Genomic DNA, 21,183 nt, shown 5'->3' on the forward strand with positions numbered 1-21,183 from the left:
CGAGCGAAGTGCTTGGTTCGCAATCCGCTGCTCATGTCCTTCGCTGGTCAATTATGCGTGCATATGTATGTGCACCCCACATCTCGGGTACGTACGGAACGTTTATTCCCTGCTTTGCTGCCGCTGTTTGACCTAGCCGCTTGTTTCTCAGTACGCAACTAAGCGTTGACTGGATGCGGATGCCCCGGCGGGTCCTTACCGAATACGTCTATAAATACTCATTCCACGTCGACCAGCCGGGATACATCACGTCTGCGGGGCGCTCCACAAGCGATGGACTATTACCTGGACAATACATGGGCGCTTGAAATCGTCCGTGCCAGGGGAGGCGTCGTCCGAGCTTGCAGCCGTGTGGGAGGCTGCACAAGCCGTAGTGTCGATATCCGAAGAAGAGTTGGACAATCCACCCTGTATATACAAGTAGATAAACGTACGTTTAGAAAGACGTTCACGGAGGCCACACACAGCAACATGACCCACTTCAGGCGTCGCGGAAGCGGACGGAGTCAGCGACATGACCGGCGCAGGCAGCAACGGATGATCTCGTGACGTAGGTCAATATTGATCAAGCAGAGGTGCGAGTGCAACACGTTACATATAACAGTATTGTGTACACCCCCATGCAACTAATTTGAGCTCTCGATCCCTAGTGTCCATTTATTCGCCCTCAGAAACTCAACCCATACAAATTTCTAGTCAGCCAAAATGACACATGTTTTATTTTATATAGGTTTTTGTATTGGACCGATGGTGGTGGCACAAATCTCTTTTTTGTATGTGAGCCTCCCTACAAAGTGCAAAACCGCGAGCGTTAGCACATCCTTGCTATTTTGAGGCATGTTTTGCGACTTGTGTGAAAACTGCACCGTCAAATATGAGGTATGGGCACTCGACGAGATGGCCGTATAATTGTGTCCAGGAGTGAATTACATGGATACATGAATAGGACATCGTGGACAATACACGGATGAGAGTTGGACAATAAATGCACTCAGCGACTGGATTTGTTATAAATTACCGAATGAAAATATTTTACAAACATGGACATTACATGGAGTCACCGGAGTCGACGCATGGACTGTAGAATATTTTACACATTTATAAAGCATTGGAAGGAAGATAATAAGTTATTCCGTACAAAAATACGATAGGTATTTTATTGATTTCATCTTTTCAACATCTGCAAGGCAACCATTGTGGGTCATTTTGATACATCCAAGCAGGTCGAATGTTTCCCCTCGAGTTTTTCATACATATGCAAACAAGGGTGACTGGCAGGCACTAGCCTTTGCGATCTCGTCATGTGGGACAAACTGAAGGATGATGCGCGAGCAGCTCTGAATTCAGCAAATTTTTCAGTTATAACCATCGTGTACTGCTGAATTGAATCGCTTAGTTAGGATGATTCCATGTCAGAGCTGCGTAGCTCGTAAATTACGAACTGGTTTCACTTCTTAGCGATCTAGCTCACACGTCGAAGACCAAGGGTTAGACAAGCAAGTAGCCCTCCAAAAACGACCGGAAAAGCTTCAGACACAACGGTAAAGCTCCGGTGTTCTACCAGCTGCCACGTCGGACACGCTGCTGCAGAGTCGCTTGATAGTTAAGGCTAAAGTTCCTGCACAAATCGCGAAAAAACGTATGACTATTTTGAAATCATGTTGCTGGCATCTAGTTACCCTTTAAACTATAGCTGCAATGCGAGCCGCCACCTAGCGTGATCATCACGAAACGAGACTCGTACCGCAAATGCTACATCACTAAGCAACCGTCAGTATAACTCGGTATTCGATTTTAACAATACCAAAAAATACAAGAAAGACCCAAATAAAGCCGAGCAGTATCATCTCGCCTCGACCACGTACATACAATGAGCGATTATATCGACGTACACCGAAGGGGCGTAGTAAGAGCTCTGCGATAAATTACGCACTTAATACCGACAGCATCAATGAAGCCCAGAGTGACAAACACAGATAGCTCTCTCAGTTGCTGTTGTGCGCTCAGTTCCCTGCGTCTAGCGAAATCGCAGCTTTGGATGGCAACGAAGACACCAAAACCGAGGAGGATGAAGAGCAACACGCCGTTTGTTCTCGATCACGCCCAGTGGCTCTTTCAGCGATCGAAGATACCGCTGTAGTCACTACAAAGGGAGAGCCACAGCAACCACGTGGGCGCTACATCATGTCCACTCGACTTGAAGCGCTGCCGACCACGAAGCGCATCTTGTACGAGTATCCGATCCCTAAAGAAGTTCTGGATGCACTAGAGCGGCATCGACACTTCCATGTAGACGACTCGTCTCCTCTGACTGCTTTCAAGCCCATTCGACTACCTCATCCGACTCCAACAGAGCTATACAGTGCTACATGCACTAATATCGTGTGGGAGTGCTTCTACAGACACTCGGTCCCTGTAGAACGCTCGCCAGTGTCGTTTGTACTATCTTCACTCGACGTGGCTCCTGAGAGACCCCTCCCACCAGCTAGCGACTTGTTTCATCTGCAACAACTCATTGCTGCTACAACGGATGACTCTATCTTATACACGAACTACGTCATCTGTATGACAGCACTCACGACGTTCATCGAGACCTTCGAGCGGAGGTACATCGCCAACTGGACCTCCAATTTCTTAAAGATCTCTCGGTCAGTAGATCCTCAAACTCCTCAAGTTACTTTGTTGACGATGACAACAACGAAGAACATGGAGCATACACAACCAAACGTACAATTTCCAGCTCACTTGCGTCGTCAAAGAATCGTCAGCACTGCAGAGAGTGACGCTTGTGCTTCTACCAAGTGGAAATTCTTACAAAACGGAATGCAAGCAGGCGCAGAGCTATCTCTATCGCTACGAAAAGTGAAGCAACAGTACAGGCTCAGCGCAGTGAACGCCTTGTCTAGCTATATACGTTAGCTCCACACAACGCTGAGTTTCTGTCACTGTGGTATGGCTACAGTCTAGACGCAAAGGTGGTAGCTATAGCATCGGCCGACACTGAAGACGGCGAAGGAGGTGTTCGCCTAGACCCAGTGCCTATGAATCCACATTGGAGCACTCGATTCGAGTTAACACCAGCGTGCCTTCGAGGACCTCCGACAGTCGATCTTATCAATCGTAGCAAGTCTTCGTGCTCCGTGACGAGCGCCCATGCAGTCTTCCACAGCGTCACAGCATCCTGTAGACGAGTGGAATACGCAGGCGATGAGTATTTGATCGTCCAATATACCCAGTCGGTTGTCGATAGTGACAAATGCTTCCGTGCCTAGTCTTACTAAATACACTGCTATGCTACAGGCTCTTACCGCTAGTACCGGTCACGTCCGCGAGATCTTGTTGGTTACGCACGTCGAAGTGGGTGACTTTGTCATGTATCATGGTGACTTCAACTTGACCAAAATGGAGCACGATGTCACCGAAATTTGAAGACTAGTGGAGGAAGGCAATGACGCAAACGCTAACAAGCTTCAGCCTCCGACAGAGTGCCCAAGAAGTGTAACATGTACAATTTTCTCTCCGCCCAATGTTTTGGCAACTTTAAGCAACTAAGCGATGTTCGTACTGTACTAGCTTCTACAGCATTCTACAGCATGTTGATTGAATTATTCACTGCTGTATGCGATCCATGCCCTCACTTCCTCGACCACTTAATCAAAACGGGTACCTAGCGCTGGATCTGCGATTGGTTATCTCATATCTAGTGTGCTGTCTCGATAATCCTGCATCGCCTTTTTAATCCGAGGCCAGACTTCTGAAAACAACGTTACCAAGCCAAATCGATGTCCCTTCCTCTTGTCATCGTTGCTTGGTATAACTCCCACAAAGTACCCATGACATCCGAATAATACTGGCTCACCACTTGCGCGTTCGTCAGGCGTGAAAGCTGTTGGACAAGAGGCCGTTGTCGCAGTAAGGATAGCTCCTGCCTTTGAACCGTAACCCACACATCTACCACGTAGTTGAACGGATATTCCACGCCTATTAAGCGCGCAGCTCACGATTCCGGTCCCAAAGCCAACAAAAGCAATAGGTTGACCGCTGTGATAAACGTCAACAGGACGTAAGAATGGAGAACGCACCACATTCTTAATGTGTAAGAGAGTCATATCCATCCACGATATCTCTCTGTTGGCACACAAGATATCCGTGACGTATTCACACTGAAATGTGACGCCTAGCATACCAGTCGCCTTGTAAAGCCGACAATTTTCTTTTCCGCGTGGTAGACTTGCTGTCAAAATGAATCCGTCATCCGAAATAAAGAAACCCGTCTGGAAGCCACAGTTGCCGGGAAGCTCCAGCTGCAACAAAGCACTTTCACTGACGCCATCATCTAAGTGTATCTTCATTGCGCGATTGAGACAAAGCTGGGGTCAAAACTGGTCAGAATCTTCCACAAGATGTTATTGTGTATCAGGTTATCGTACCTGCCTACTCGGCTCTGGTTCATAATTGCTCATCAAAGCTTCTTTCTTGCTAGATTGCCCCATGCTTCACTTCGACAGTAAACAAAAGAAAGTTTGATTAAGCATCAATCCCCGTTAAGCATTTCTCTGTAATTTATTTCAGAGCGAAGTGAATTGATTCCGATTGATGTTTCCATTTCCAAGTATATTTAGTTGTTCGTAAAGGGTGTCATCCCGCAACATTAAAATCCGAGGAACATAATCTACGCTCCAGCAACCCAACTCAGAAATTGCAGAAATAATTTGGACACCGGTCTTAGGTTTATGATTAATGTTAGAGTAACACAATGGTTTTGTGACTTCGTACTTAAGTGCATAAAATCGCAAAATCGCTGTGACCGTTCACAACGCCACACAATGAAGACAAAATACTGGATATATTTGTTAAATTTCATCGTTTGTAGAAATCTTGAAGTGGCTTCGAGCCAGTGAATATGTTTGCGCAAACGGTAGATGTTACCCGAGTATCGTACGTGTCTGAATGTTGCTGGAATGTACGAATGGGTTGGCGAAGAAGTATCAAAGCAAGGACTCTCGTTGGAGCACTAAGCTGATACAACTTTTCTATCAACATGGTGATCTACGAGTTAGAAGACAGTTAAGGAACCAAAGAGCAGGCAGCTACATGTATGAGCTGAGTGAACTTTTAAACGTAAGCGCTAGCACGCAGTCTACGTGAAACTAGATATGTAACCGGGTTACATGCTGTGGAGCACACAGGGGTACAGAGTACCCGGAGAACTAACAAACTTTCAGTACATAAGATGGAGAGCTAACAATATCTATCAGTACGTTGGATGACAGCCAAACGTTATGGATTTGATTGGGTTTAACCATACTAGATAGTTAAACAGATACATTTACCCCTAGGCGGCTTGGCCGCAATAATAGTAAATAAACACTTTGGGTTTTAAGCATTAAAGTTAAGCTATTAACTTTGAGCTCTGGTCGTGTGCTGTAAGTTCCTTTGGATAAGGAGCTTAGAATTAGTGACGCTTTAACTCGAGCGTCTTCCTCTGACGCTTAAGCAACGGCAGCTCCGCTGCACTTGGTACCACTTAAAGTCAATCCCGCTCCTATGTCGGTTGACTATATCTATATCCTCTGCGAGGATGGAGCAACCCGTGTTTGTGAATTTGCCCCCGAAGCAGGAGGAGACGCTTACTAAGCTTATGTTCTTGGTTGACCCGGAGGGCGTCGCAAGGTCCAGAGGCGGTCACCGCCAGGCTGGAATCGTTCTTCGCTACGAGACCGCGCACTTGGAGCAAGTCCAAGGAAAAAGAGCGCTGCAACGGCCGTCGATGACGCGTGAAGAGTCTACAAGACTGAAACCGCTCGTGGTGAGCGTAAGAACATTCGAGGGGAAGGATGGAGAGAATCTTTATTCTCTGGACCCGTGAGGTTGAGATGACCAAGGGATCGCTCCGGCTCCAGTCTGAGCATCAGTGCGTGGCACTGGCTATTACCAGGCTTGGGGGTTGCGCTCGCGAATGGGCACTAACGTGCGGCACGTCTGATGACGCTGCATTTTTCACTTAGTATCAGCTGAAGCATCAGTTTTCGCGCGTGACGCGCCGCCTAATCAGGCGTACCATATCCGGTCGTAGTTCCTTCTTACCCGGCAGGGTAAGAATGAGCTATTGGACTATGTCCAAGAGAATGGAGCTCATATTCTCGGAATGGCGGCGGGCCCTCTTCCGGAACTGGTCAGCATGACCGTGGGTCTAAAAGCTGTACTTCAAATTTCAGATGAGTTTGTAAAAGGTATTGTATTAAAGCGGGCATAACTAATACGAAAACCATAATAAAACATATATTATTTTTAGAAAATGTGTCTTTATAAAAGTCATGGAGGGCCTTCGTGTGAGCGCAGCTCGAACGAAAGTATTTCAGTGTACACCCTAACACTTTCTAAGAGGCGGTGGATGTGGCATTAGATGCCGAGCACAGCTTCAGGTAGACTCGACCAGGTTGGAGCGCTGGTGACGCGAGCTCTTCGTACGGCCCGGGGCCGATGGACCTCAGATATGCTGAAGACGAAGAAGCGAAGCTTCTTGCTGCGGAGCAGCGCGCCGGCATCCACCGATGCTTTGTATACAATAGCACTTAGCACTTGAGGGCCTAATGCCCTCTGGGCAAGAGGCGCGAGGCTTCGTCGAGACAACCCTCCGGGTCATCGCCGGGAAACGGCAACTCCCAATAGGCGCAGGGTGGTCCATTGGGGAAGAACTGAGCTCTGTTGTGCCTCGAGGAGGAGGAGGGCAACGGGGATCAGCATCGAAGAGAGCTGAGCTCTTTTACGAGAAGGGTGAGTGCAAGCCGGGCTTACTGGTCGTTAAAGTGAACGTGAAGGGATTTGCAAAGCGATGGAGAGTCTTGATTGACTCGGGAGCCTCGGGCAACTACGCCCGTCGCTCCACACTGGAAGGGAGTTAGCTTTATTCGGAGGCACTGAAAGTGCCAACGAGAGCTACGATCTCTGTCCGTCTCGCGACGGGGACACTGGTAACTGTATCGAAGGTCTCTGTCGACCTTGAAGTGAAGTTTAAGAACTTTGATAGCGTGGAACGCTTTTTGGCTTAGATCTGGATGCGAGGTATGATCTCATATTTGGCATGGCATGGCTGGAACGCCATACGCCATGGATCGACTAAAAGTCGAAAACGCTGGGTGCGTCGCACCCTGCTCCTAGTGGAGCTTTGGTGAGTCAAGAACCCACCTCTGCTGGGAAGCCGAAGCACTTTTGGCGCGAGCACGAGGCCGAGGCGACCGTAGTGCTGGACATTGGTATGTTTGAAATTGTTAGCAACGAGCTCGCTGTTTGCTCTGAGGGCGTACGTGGTACGGCACGTCATCCGCTGAGTGGTGCGGGTCAGGTCAATGCCCAGCTGCTGGGACCTGGTGGGGACGACCGCGGAGAGACCCGTAGTCCCCTGAGGGGTACTGATCTGGTCGGTGACCTACCACTGCGTAGCCCGAAGGCAGCGGCCGACTGCGAGTCGAGGCATCGTGGGCGCGGCCCAAGGGATGCAGGTGAAGTGACACCTAGCTCACTGTGTAAGGGTCAAGGACCTCTTAGATCTCATTTGATCGGCTTGCGAGACGCTACCACCTCTTAGAGAAGTGATAGTGCTGCTGAACCCGGTTGTGGTGATAGAGATTTCGCCACACCGCCCTCATCCGGCCGGGCTTGGTCGCACAGGGAGGGGTGAAGAAAACGCTGGCGTCTGTGACGTCTTCGACGTCGGACGAGGTGTCCAACATGACGAGCGGTAATACGCCACTTGATTGCTGTGAACAGCTGTACACACTCGTCAATGGGTTGACGGAGGAGGTCGAAGGTGCAATCCGCCTTGACCTACTGCCCGCTGTAGATGCTCTGCTAGCGCTGGACGAGATGTTCATGTGAGCGCCTGTACACATTCGATAATGAAGGGAAGGTCGAAGGCGACATCGGTCTTGATACACTGCCCGCTGTAGATGATCTACTAGAACTGGACGAGATGTCCATTGCTGTGTTTGGCGAAGCCTTGAAGGCAGGCGAGCTAGCCGAGGTGGACCGGCTGGTATCTGAGGAGGAGTTGAACCCCTCATCCGTCGTGGACGACACGGTCCTAGAGGACTCCAAGAAGGCGCTGAGCACGAGAAGTGGATAAGCGGCCCTTAAAGATCCTTCGGATCCCTTCTACCCTGTGGTGAAGGAATTTGGAGACGTTGTCTCGAAAGACCCACCGACGGGCCTGCCTCCGGAACGAGGCGTGTGTCATGCGATTGACCTGGTTCCTGGAACCAAATACTGCGTAACAAGGCAATGGCCTTTGCCGAGAGAGCAGTGTGACGTCATTGACGCATTCTTCCGTGCGAAGCACGAGGCAGGGATAGTGCGTGAGAGTAAGTCTCCGCACTCGACACCCACGTTCTGTGTCAGAAAGCCGAACGGCAAGTAGCGCATTGTTCATGCTTTTAACAAGCTAAATGCGGCCACTATCCCGGCGCAAACGCCGATTCCTCGCAAGGACGTTCTGCAGAACAACATGGTAGACTGTACGTTGTACAGCGCGCTCGACTTGGTCAATGGCTACTACCAATTGCTCATGAGAGCGAGCGACATTCCGCTGACAGCGGTGAGTACTCCGAGCGGTATGCTCTGGGAGTGGCTGGTCATGCCCAAGGGGCTGTCGAACGCACCAGCAACGTTCAATCGTCTTGTGACGCAGCTGTTTAGGCCCCACCGGGCGTACGCTCAAACGTGCTTTGACGAAATATTCGTCCATAGTCGTGCTGAGCACGGAAAGTCAGACGTAGAAAACCACATTGGCCACTTGCGAGCGGTGCTCGAGTGCATGCGCACTAATCATTTGTATGCCAACTTGGCCTAGTGCGTCTTTGGCGTGGAAGAGGTATCTGGCGTGGAGGAGATCTCTTTCCTCGGGTGCTTCATTGGGAAGCGTGGCTTACGGACCGATCCTGCCAAAGTCAAGGCCATCGTGGACTGGCAGGGTCCCAAGAATAAAAAAAGACTTGCGCAAGTGGCTAGGCTTAGCCAATTACTTGCACAAGCACAGCGCAAACTACGCGGAGATGGCTCGGCCATTATCAGATTTCCTTAAGAAGGACGCACCATGGTGCTGGAACGTCGAACTCGACGGAGCCTTGAAGACTGTGAAGAAGAGCCTCCTCCCGGCGCCGAGCCTTGCGCTACTGGGCCCGGATCGTCCGTTTAGCGTCGTCTGTGACGCCTCTGATTTTGCAATCGGGTGTGCTTTACTACAAATAGACGTCAAATGGCGTGGACGCGTGATTGCGTTTGAGTCTCCCCAGTTCAAATCTGCAGAGAAAATCTACCCAGCTCATGACAAAGAGCTACTTGCAGTGAACTATGCTCTAGACAAATTCAGGGTACACCTGCGAGGCTTTAAGCCTTTTGTGATATTTACTAATCATGCGTCGCTACGCACTGCGACGCAGTCGCCTCATCTCACTCAGAGAATGGCAAGACTGCTTTTCTTTTTTGTCAAGTACAACTTCGAGGTGAAGTACAAGCTTTATACAGTGGTCGATGGGCTCACGCGAAGGCCAGACTACAAGTTAGCACATGTCACGACAGTGACGTCGTCAGTACCTGACTTGATACGCGAAGCAAATGCACAGGACGCCATGTGCGTAGCCCTGATACGGACGCTTAGGAGCGAAGAGTGTAAAGAATCTGACAAGGAGTTGTCTACGCGCGAGGCTGCATCGATACTCGCTCAATGATGGCGTGCTGTAATACATGATCGCATTAGGATACATCTCGTGTGGTATTTCCTCATTATGAGTATCTGAAGTATTAACTCCTCTAGGAGGTTCATTTTACACCCGTGGGCGGCCGCTCAGCACAGAAGAAGACCTATGGCTCGGTGAGCGCAACGTACTAGTGGCCCAAGATGTATAAGTGCTGTGTACACACGGGTGAGACGTGTCAATGAACGAAGTTGGCGCCGAATACTGCAGCGCCGGTGGTGAGTCCAAGGGGTGCTTGGCAGTCTATATGTATGGACTTTGTGTTTGGCCTTCCCAAGGATAAGGCGCAAAACATAGGTATTGGGGTGGCTGTAGATCGATTAATCAAGATGGATCACTTAAAGGCGGTGCAGGACACCTTTAATGATGAGGGTACAGCTCGACTGTTTTCCTACCGAGTCTCTCGCCAACATGGCTTGGCTAAGGCCGTTGTCTCGGATTGAGACCCGCGCTTCACCGCGAAGGCCTGAACGTTCCTCTTCAGACACTTGTTTGGCCATGTCCACAGAGGACCAACCGCAGACGGACGGTCAAACCGATCGTGTAAATCACGTCATGGAGGGTATCCTACGAAGCACTGAAGCGCCGAAACGCTGGCGCCAGGTGCTTCAACCTTTTTCGTTTACATTAAATAACGTAGTGCACGGCTCGACCGGCTTCACTTCGTCTATGTGAACGGCTTGGTGAACCCTCGCGTCTCACTGATGTTGCCACGCGTTTGCTCAAGGCTTGACGGGGGAGGGGGAGCCGAGCGGCTGGCTGATGTCAGCCCTGTTGTGGTTCGCAAGCAAGTCTGTCTCTTTGTGGCTGGACGTAATGTACCAGGAACGCTATGGCTAAAAGCCAAGCCACACAGAAGGATTACGCAGATGCCAAGGCCAGAAGTAATGAAGATATGTATAAGCTCGAGAACCAAGTTTTGCTAACCGCAAAAACTAAACTACCTACTTATGAAGTGTCTGCAGCTTTGAAGGCAAAATTGAGACGGTTCAAGGTCGTGGTCAAGACGGGCCTAGCATTTAAGCTTGATCTTCCAAAGAAGATACGCACGCATCCGGGCTTCGACGCTGGCTTGCTTAAGCCATCTCAAGACCCTGCTCAGGTGAGATCGGAGACGTTGGCCCCAACTGTGGCTGTGCCACGGACAGCAAGTGCTAAAGCCACGGGAGGCTGGACGACAGCAAGTGCCAGAGCCACAGGTCGCGGATCGAAGTGCTCGAGATGCAGAAGCAAGGTAAGCTAAACGTTCAGGCGAGGGACTGAACGCTTAAGGCCCTAGACCTGGTTGTGAGTAAGCTGTGGCGACTGCAACCTATCTAAAAGGTGGATCCTCTCTTCGAGATCGACCGATGTGTGGTGAACGTGAACATTCGCGTCGTAAACGTCGGTGTCGTATGGACGCAGACGGCGTTCCAGCAAGTGCTGACACTCTTCTCGAGAACGCAGCTGAGGCACGGCCTCCTCCCGCTCTGCTCGATGAGTATGGTTAGCTCCACTATCACGTGGAATGCCTTGTGGCGCGCCGTAGATGTCAGGGTCGTACCCAGTACTTTGTGAAGTGGAGGGGGGTTAGCTTCCCTCAAAGAACCCATGTGAGTTTGATGTTATCCTCGGGCAGGATTTCCCTGACGTCGTGGATGCTTACGACCAGGCACATCATGTGCCAAAGTCGTGCGACAGCGTCGCCAGGCGCTGTTCGCTCAGCCTCTGACCAGTGGCCGCAACAGCCAGCTCGTACGTATGAGCGGTGCTCGCAGCGAGGAGAGAACTCGTGGTTTTAGAGACGTGGTCCCAAATGAAGCAGGTGCTTCGTGGTGTGCTGAACAAGGTTCAGCCACATGCGTCCCGAAATACGCATAGTTATTTTAAACAACTTGCTCGACGAGCATGTTCCAAATGTGGATGCGCTGTAACAGTAAAAGTGGTGTGTCCTGGCCGGGATCGAGCCACTGACCTTTACCGTTCCAGACCGGAGCTCTACCATTGAGCTATAAGGGCGATGTCTGTAAGTTTGTCCGAGTACGGACTACTCATGATATGAGAGGGCTGCGTCCAGGTGGATCGAACCACCGACCTGTGGCATCCAAAGCCAAAGCTCGGCTAGTGAGCTAAAAGGGTCTTTTTCTTAAGCCTGTCCAAGCGTGAACAATGGTTCATAAAACGAGAGAGCAGCGCCCTGGTGGGATCGAATCACCGACCTATCGCTGGTGAAGCGAGTGTTCAGCCGCTGAGCTGTTGTCGACGACTCGGATGAGTCAGGAGCCTAGCTTTAAGCGATTTGCATCTCTTGGAGTAGGCGCGGAGAGCGAGCGTAGGTCTGAGACCGCTTGAAACCAAGATGTGTGGTGCGTTTGGATCATTGGTCCGTGGTCCGACGACGAGAAGTTGGACATCAACGTTGCGTAGACGTTTGAGATCTAGCGGAGCTGTACAACGCTGGTGTGAGGTGTAGTAACCTCCGCTGTCTTGACAAGGCGTGTCCTCGCTGAGATATTTTCGAAAACGGTGTTCTCATCTTAATGGGGGAGAGTGTAACAGGATTAAATGGTGTGAAACACACAGGGGTACGGAGTACCCGGAAAGTTAGCAAACTCTCAGTACATAAGTTAGAGAGCTAACAAGGTCTCTCAGTACGCTGGCTGAAAGATACACGTTTTGCATTGTGATTAGGTTTAACCATGCTAGGTAGTTAAACAGATACATTTACCCCTAGGCGACTTGGCCGCAATAATAGTAAATAAAGCACTTCTGTTTTAAAGCATAAAACTAAGGTATTAGCTTTGAGCCCTGCTCATGGACTGAAAGCTCCTTTGAAAAAGGAACTTAGTATTAGTGACACTTTGACTCGAACGCTTTCCTCTGTGGCTAAAGCTCCGGCAGCCCCGCTGCAGGATATATCTCTCTTAGACATGCAGAGATTTTAGCATGCACCTCAGCCGAAGCAGCGTACTTGAGGCGGACAAGGTGATATCCCGATTCGTGCACTTAAAAACAGGAGAACAAGGGGTCCGCAACTGTGTCCGTCTGGCTGCTTCGTTTGCGTCTCTCGTTTCCATTTTCCACGTAAGCCATCATCTCTGGAAAGATTGCCATGATGATGTCTTCGCGTATGTCTATCTGTTTCGTCTTCTGTTGGGGGTTCTTCATGTGCAACAAGGTCAAGCACACCTACGATAGCAAGGCGCGCACCTACTTCGATATCTGGTTTGAGTGCTTGAGGAACGGCACTCGGATGCCTTCCGGGGGCGGCAAGCAAAGAAACTCGGCTTCAGAAGCAGGTCAACACTGACAGTGCTGAGCCACTCAGGCGACGCAGCAAGTCACGTCGCATGCAGTGATGTCGTAGCGGCAGCTGCTATTTCTCACAATATTGGCTTAATTTTAGTAAAGTCAATTTACAGCTGGTTGCACTTGTATTGTTCTGAAAACTATCATTGTCTTTGCACTGAAGTCCGCGTACATATCACTTGAGCGTTCTGTCTCTACGCCATTATTACATAGTAAAGGCTAGTATCATGTACGACAACTAAAAATATCCTGTATTTCTGTAGTTCAAAACATGATTTTACTTATGGGCTATTATGACATATTTTATCGTCCTCCGCTGGCTTACACTTGTAGTAGGTGATATTTGACCCTTCAAAGACGTAGAACACATGGATGAAGTAGAGCAAAAATCGTTTCAGTAAATGAAGAATCTTGAAGTTTGTAGTTTTCAACATCTTTTAGAAAGAGCTGAAATTTAGATCAAAGTCACGATTTGGCTTGTTCTCGATCACTAGATACCTCTCCGCCCAATACGCAAGCTCATCGATCTCAAATGATGTTTCAACCATGGCTGGACGCATGTCGTCAATTGTTCGACCAGTTAATTTAGCCAGCTGAGTTAGTGCTGCCAACTTCCGCTCAGATTTGAATGTCAATTGGAAATCTTGATCAAGGGTAGAAAGCTCAAACGTCTTCGAAGTACATGCTTTTCTTGGCGCCTTGATTTCATATTCATCTTTCCATTGCTTGTATGCAACAAAATCACAGCCAGCAGCAACCCCTTTCAATTTGCCTTCGTTCAATGATGGATTATACTTGGAATCGAACCAACCATCGACTTCTTTAATAGCAAAATCCTTGTTGAAACGCTCTACGTTTTGTTTGATCACACAGAGGTAGGTCTTGCGCATCAAATACCAATCAGAATGAGGTTGACGAGCGAAGAATCCGGCGAGATTCTACAAGTTTTGATTGTTGCAGTACTAATCATTCCGAATCATTATACATAATTGATACAGTCGCTCATCGTAGGACTTAGTTGCGAGAAAATATTCCACACCACATTCAATATCTTCTCCACGCATCCAAACGGATCGTCCAATTATCACAAAGGTAATCTGAAAGTTCTAGTTAGAATCGAGCTTAGTAGAACATCAATTTATCGTTAGTTCATTTTCCACCAATCCTAAATTGACTATGAAAATACACCAATTAGCTGAAGCTATTAAAAAATAATTTGACCAATTCAATGGTTCTAACACTTTAATGTGTACCACATTTGAACCAAATGTTAAATGCTTAGTGGAACGGAGGTAGTACAGTGATTGGGTGTCTCAGCTTTTCAGTCTTAGAAAACAACCCCTGGTTCTATTGTACCCACCCACATGAACATCATCACCCATCAATATTGTTTTTTAATAACAACACTTCGAGATTAATTAGAGCATTATATTGAGATTAAAACATTAAAGATAACATTTACTGAGTTTGTTTGCAGAAGACCAACTGCTTGTACTAATGTAGCATGTGGGAAATTGTTGAGCGGACCAACAGACTCAAAAGTTGTGGGAATAGCACCATTGTTTTGGTTAAATATGCCGATTAGCAAGAGCGGGTACAGAAGCAGATAGTATCCTATTGCTAAAGACAGAAATACCGAAGCAGGTTAGTAAATGGAGAGAGCCCCTCGATCCTTAGCCGCGGGTGCTTTCAATTACAGCATGTTTATCAAGTAAATATTACTGAATACAAAATAATACGACAATTTGTTCTATTCCCCCCCAGTCCGGCTCTTTTGGCTACCTTTGTTAGGCGAAACCCTAGCTTCATTATCGTGTATATTTGCAATACAAACGAAAAAATGTTTACTATCATGTATATTTAAGCTAAACTTACCCCTTAATTTGTGATTACGCGTTTCTAATTTCGAGCTGCAAAACTAAAAAATGTCACTTCATAAAGTGTGGCGAAGCTATTCTCGTCGCACCCTAGAATCACCTAGTTTGTTACAATGTTAGTTGCTCGTTAACGTAGTGCAGCAAGGACGTAGCTGTAGAGCTCGTAAGGAGCGTTCGAATTATTTTTTAGCGTGCTAATAACGTACGTAAGCGACGCGAAATGGCATAAAACAAGAAATGTTAAATGACTTGTGAGGCGGAGGTAGTCACTAACTGCGGTATAGTAGTACCGATACCGGTACCTTAATGCAGACTCCGTGTTAGCACTTTTGCCGATGTTGTGTTCATCGTGGTACCGATTTGTTCGATTTTTTAGTCACTTTAAAGGTTTGGTGGTGATGCGGGATAGTGTAAAATCAACCTAACAGTGAGACTTATTTTTTTTGACATTCTGTCATTTGGCGGAAAATTCCATTGTGATGTCATTTTATATATTGAATTCGCAATCGTCAGCGCCCACTGCATTCAATTGACATGAATGACTCCCGTGTCACCTATTTAAAAATTAAAAGTTGTTGTTGACAAAGCTAAATATTTGTTTTAACCTTAAAATATCGCAAAAAAGGTATCGCACCAACAAAAGGTTTTTTTCTTAGCCAAACCTTTGAATAAATGAGTTTTTTTTACATAAATATAAGTGGTGTTTTCTAATCGTGATTTTTAAGCCAGGTCATTTTTTTGACCCGTGTCCCGCCAAATGCGTCATTGCTCGTAGACGAGCGTACTACAGAGAGATTCTCCAGCTGCAAAGTAAATGCAGAAAATGTATGTGCTCAAAAGAAGCAAGATAGCGCCAAAATAAAGAATACCATATGTGTGGTGTAGGGATTTCCAGATTCGACCATACGCCAACCTACTTTAGATCAAGAATTGGTTCGGTCTGATAACCAAGAGCTTAGGAACAAAGGATCACGGTAAGTACTCGGCGATCTATCCGGATGATGCTATCCGGATAGCCGCTGAGCTCAACGGTCGCCTGGACCCAGCGGAAGGGTCGGTAGAGATCCGAAACGACTACATTTCACTATATATTTGTATGAGAAGCTTAGGATTAAATACGGGGGGGGGGGGCTGAAAAGGCTCCCAGAAGATAGCCCGGGTGCCGTAACACTTCTAGCTAAGCAGCATCTGCGCTCGGGGACCTGTAAAAACGCTCACGCACCGTCGTCCATCCTTTGGTGGAGGGCACAGGGTTTATGAACGAGCTAAGCCGAACTAAACTCGGCGGAGCCTCGGAAGTGCTCTGACTTGGTTAGTCGGAATCAGTTGGGAACGAGCTACTCGTCTGTCCCGGAAGGGCCGAACCACCACCCTCCGAGCAGGCCATACAACCGCCGACCTAACTCGGCGATTTGTTGTGGTTTGTGTAAAAAAAACCATATCTGACGGTATTTGTGTGTTCTACTACACCACAACTGGTGCCGCGACCCGGGAACAGGGGTGTGTGCTTGTTTTTATAGGTGCCAGCTAACAAATTAAGAGGAAGAGAGGAGAAAGAGAAGAGTGAAGATGGTCAAGGGATCAGCAAACCCTAGCGACGGAAACCCAGTGACGGCTGGAGGATCGCCTCTCGCGGGGTCGGACCCGGCGGATCAACGACTCATCGCCATGACGATGGTGGTGGGACGAACCGTCCAGTTTGACGAGGATGGCCAAGACCAGGAGAGCGAGAACGGAGATGCAAGTGAAGGGGAGTATGAAGAGAAGGCCGAGACAGCTGAGCTCGGAGAAACGAAGACTACCGCCTAGCTACTTGGCGAGGTGGAAGAGCTGACGCTGCAGGTGGGACGCATGGGAGCCCCAAGTCCTGTCGAGCGCAACTTATACGCCGAGCTCGACGAAGGTGCGGACGACGAAGAGGATGAAGAAGGACATGGCGTTGCTCAAGGGGACCGTCCGCCCCTTATTCCTAAAGCGACGAAAAACGCCGATACGCCGAGCGCCAATAAAGTGTTGGCTCGGCTCGGCGAGGAGATGAGAACGAGATCGGAATGGATGATGATGCTCGCGCCTGTGGCGATGGCGCAGGCGAAGTGGCCGATGTTGGGTCCCGAGTTAACTCAACCGGTGCGTGCAGCCAACATCAATCAATTGGTGGAAGAAACTGTGTTGCTGCTGAAGGCGACGGGCTATCGATGCAACAGCCGACCAAACAGCCTCATCCTTTCCGACTGGAGTCTGACCCGTGACGGAGCTGAGCTCTGGCAATGGAAGAAGAAGTTGAGAGTGGCGTTTGGATTGGAGAAGGCCCCTGGTGGAACGAAGAAGGTGTACAGCCGAGTAGCCGAGTTCAAACCACTCGGCGAAGACCCAAGCAAAATTCCTTTGCCGAAGACCCCGGAGACGAAGAGACGTGAAGTGTTCCGCGCTACGCAAGGGACTCCGTACTGCGAAGACTCCCACATGCGGACTCCATGAAGCTAAACCCGACTCAGCGAGCGCCGAGTCATGGACAGCGGAATGTTGGTCGTTACCGTGAATTGTATGACGCTGCTGACGAGGCTGAGGCTTACGAGGAGGATGAAGAAGACGACGACGCCTTCGATGTGAGAGGAAACCGTGAAGAAACCGTGAAGGACTACATCCGAAACTTGAGCTTTGACGCGGCTGAAGAGGACTCGACGCAGTACCTAGAAGTCCGAACACACGCCTCGCTCGACAAAATCGCCGAGTTCGAAGGAAAGCGCTACCGTTCCGACGCATCGCTCCAGTGGCTCAAGCGTTTCATCTACGAGATGAAGAGCACCAGGATGCCCCAAAGTGTTTGGTGCGAACCCTTCTCGCTATGCTTGGGACGCGCGGCGAAGAGTTGGTACAGGCAGCTGCCGAAGAAGACTCAGCGACGTTGGAAACTACTCAGCGAGGCGTTCCTGGATTATTATTGCTCACAGCTTGACCAATCCGCCCGCACTCGTTACTACTCGGCGAGACGTAAAGTTAACGAACCGATCTGCGACTTCCTGATCCGACTCAACGGGTATGCTCGGACAGCCAAGATCCAGTACAAGAAGGGTGGCGCCGACGCGGCTGACCATGTCAAACACTAGTTGCTGCATTGTGGTGATGACGATGTGATGGATTTGATGTACCCTTGCAGTTGGAAGACATCAGTAAGGTGGAACAGATAATCAATCGTCGGATCCTCGGCGAGAAGCGCAAGAAGCAACGCGACCGACTCGTGATCGCACGAGGCCGAGATGACAAGCGGAAGGATCAGAGCCGCCGAGATGAACGCCGAGAAGGACGTCGAGATGAGAAGCGCAGTCGCAAGGAAGAAAACCGCGACCGCCGAGTCACTGTCGTTGACGCTGACTCCGAAGGGGAGGATCTCATCGATCAGAACCCGCCGAGTCCGTACAACTCCGAAGACGAATGGGATGATGAGGACCAGTCCGGAGGACACGACTCAGCGGAAGACGACGACTACATAGACGCCGGCGTTTCCAATGATAAAGGAAATACACCGGACCGCCGAGAGAACTCGGCGGGAGACCAGAATGGCTCAAATCGAAGTTGGGGAAACTTAGCGAACCGACCTCCGCGACCGTACAACCAACGAGAACGGTCGAACCGTGGAGATGGATCACGCGACAACGCTCAGCGTGGACCTTGTGCAGCTTGTGGAAGAATGGGGCACTAGGCTCACTACTGTCGACGACGCTGCAAATTCTGCAGACAAGCCCATGAAGGCGATCAGTGCGAGCTGTTTCGTCAATATGAGAAGCTGGCTGCGTTCGTAAAAAACTCTGTCGCCAAGTCGCAAGTGCCAGAAGACCTGCAAAACCTTTACGCGCCGAGTGATTTAAACTCGGCGGCCCGCCAACACTGACTGGGCTGGAATATGCCGGGCTGCCACAGTCAGCTGAACCTGCAGTTGAGGCGAACTTCTTGTTTGCCTTCGTAGGCGAAGCAGGACGGGCCGAAAGACGAAGCAGGTATGGCAATTGGATGTGTGAAATTGACGGAATTGAACGTGAGCTCGGTGAGTTAGATGATGACCATCGAGCGATTGCAAGTGTAACTCGGCAGTCAGACCAGGCTGTGCATCGTACCAGAATCATGAAGCTGCTTCCGGGAGAACGGCTGGGATGGTGGTCAGCACAGACGTTTGATCGCCGCGTTAGAATGAGCGCTCTCGTGTTGGGGGCAGTGAACGACCGAAGGACTAAGATCTTTTTGGACACCGGAGCAAATGTCTTGGCGATTAGTGAGTACTTCGCGAAGAAACTGCGTCTCAAAGGAGTGATCAGCCGAGATAAGCGGATCGACATACAAGGAATAAGTAAAGCCAGAATGGTGACAACCTCACGAGCAGTCGTGAAGGTGACACTCGGCTGGGAAGTGACATACGAGTTTGAAGTGTGGATAATGCCTCATCATGCCGGAGTCGATTTGATTCTCGGCACCGACTTCATGATCCTAGCTGAGATCCGTCTGGATCTGTTCAACTCGGCTGTCAAGCTACCCGATGAGGTGGTGATCCCACTCATCCGATCAAGTAATACGCCGACAAAGACCGAGTTCGGACCAAATGTCCCATGTGGGCCACCAGACGGGTTAACAATCAAACGTCGAATGACCGCTGGGTTCAAATTGCCCAGGCGGCAACCTAGTGAGTCGACGCATGACTCGTGGGTGCGACGGACGAAGGGTTGGATTTCCGACGGTTGTTTTTAATCGCCGAGGAAGATCAACCCATGTCTTAATTACAAACGTACGACCCAAGTCAGTCTGGTGTCCACCTCACTTTTATGTGATCAAATGGCAGCCACACGGAGTACTGGCCAATGAGGGGTACGTCCGCGTGAGCTCGACGAAATACCGTGACTGGCAGATATTGGCATTTGAGTCAGCGATGGACAAAGATTTGCTGCAGAAGGAACAACGACTGTACGAGGACTGGTTGTCACACCAACCGCCAGCTGTAGAAAGACGAAAATACGCTATTCCGACGGCGGTGAAAAAACGACCCCTCCAGTGGGGAACGGACCAGAGATAACATGCGCCGAACGCTCGAGAAGGATCGAAGCTGATACAGGAGCCAACGAAGACGAGGGGCGTCGCGATAACGCCGACGTCATATCAACTTCAGGGGTGACAAGGGGTGACCCGGCTATAAACCTACCGCTCAAGCTGGAAGACGTCCGAGTGGAATGTACGCCGGTGCTACACGGTGGCCAAGATGGCCTCTATCAGCTGTCCAAGTTTGTAGACGATGGCGTTATTTCTGACGCCAGCACGAGCTCAGCGGTTGAAGGAACAAGTGCAAAAAGGACCAAGGAGGAAGCGTCGGCGACTGAAAACTCAGCTATAGCGGAAGCAGACCTTGAAGAATGTTCAGAGCAGGTCCTACGCGATGAATAGCCCGTTATTGATGACCGAGCCAAGCTTAAAGTCATTAGACCAGGTATTGTGGGCGATGTTTACTCAGTTATGAGCACACTAACCACTACGAGTGCTGGGATTAACCATGTGGTAGCGGCGAACTCGGCGCTCGAAGTTCCAGCCGTAAGAAATGACTAAGGGGCTGTCCCAGCGTGCTACAAGACTGCCGACTACGCGAGTGAAGCGTGGGGACGCGTAAATATCTGGCTGCCGTCGCAGCAAACTCAGCGGTACAGCGCCCTAGCGCGACGACTGCAAATTCCAAGCTGGAGGTATTACTTTCAAGATGTTGATGCTAACAGTGAAGGACTGAGCTGGACGGTGAAGACAAGTGCCACAGTGATGAAGGTGAGACCACAGTAATGGAGGTGAGGCACGAGCCAAATATGGAGTCGATGGGTTAAGTTCTGCAGCCGTGGTGGACTCAGCGATGGGTATGCCAAAAGCCTGCATTATTCAGTCGACGGCGGTGGACTCGTCGTCAGCGGATCTAAACGCTGAGAGTGATTCGGACGTCACCACAGCATGCCGCCAGTGTGGTGTAGGGATTTCCAGATTCGACCATACGCCTTCCTACTTTAGGTCAAGAATTGGCTCGGTCTGATAACCACGAGCTTAGGAACAAAGGATTACGGTAAGTACTCGGCGATCTGTCCGGATGATGCTATCCGGATAGCCGCTGAGCTCAACGGTCGCTTGAACCCAGCGGAAGGGTCGGTAGATATCCGAAACGACTACATTTCACTATATATTTGTATAAGAAGCATAGGATTAAATAGGGGAAGCCGAAAGGGCTCCCAGAAGATAACAGAGCAGAATTT

General features: G+C 49.5%; 1 protein-coding gene across 1 annotated transcript; it reads left to right on the plus strand.

The window, feature by feature from the left end:
• Nucleotides 1–1,409: 1,409 nt before the first annotated feature.
• PITG_16503 (uncharacterized protein) lies at nucleotides 1,410–3,429 on the plus strand (the record flags this gene model as incomplete). Its single annotated transcript, XM_002897484.1, has 4 exons — nucleotides 1,410–1,429; nucleotides 2,022–2,648; nucleotides 2,963–3,020; nucleotides 3,301–3,429. 4 exons carry the CDS (start codon nucleotides 1,410–1,412, stop codon nucleotides 3,427–3,429), a joined length of 834 nt encoding a protein of 277 aa, XP_002897530.1.
• Between the last annotated feature and the right edge of the window lie 17,754 nt (nucleotides 3,430–21,183).

The sequence above is a fragment of the Phytophthora infestans genome, genomic scaffold (genome assembly GCF_000142945.1).
Source record: "Phytophthora infestans T30-4 supercont1.44 genomic scaffold, whole genome shotgun sequence".
In the NCBI taxonomy this organism is placed as follows: domain Eukaryota; phylum Oomycota; class Peronosporomycetes; order Peronosporales; family Peronosporaceae; genus Phytophthora; species Phytophthora infestans.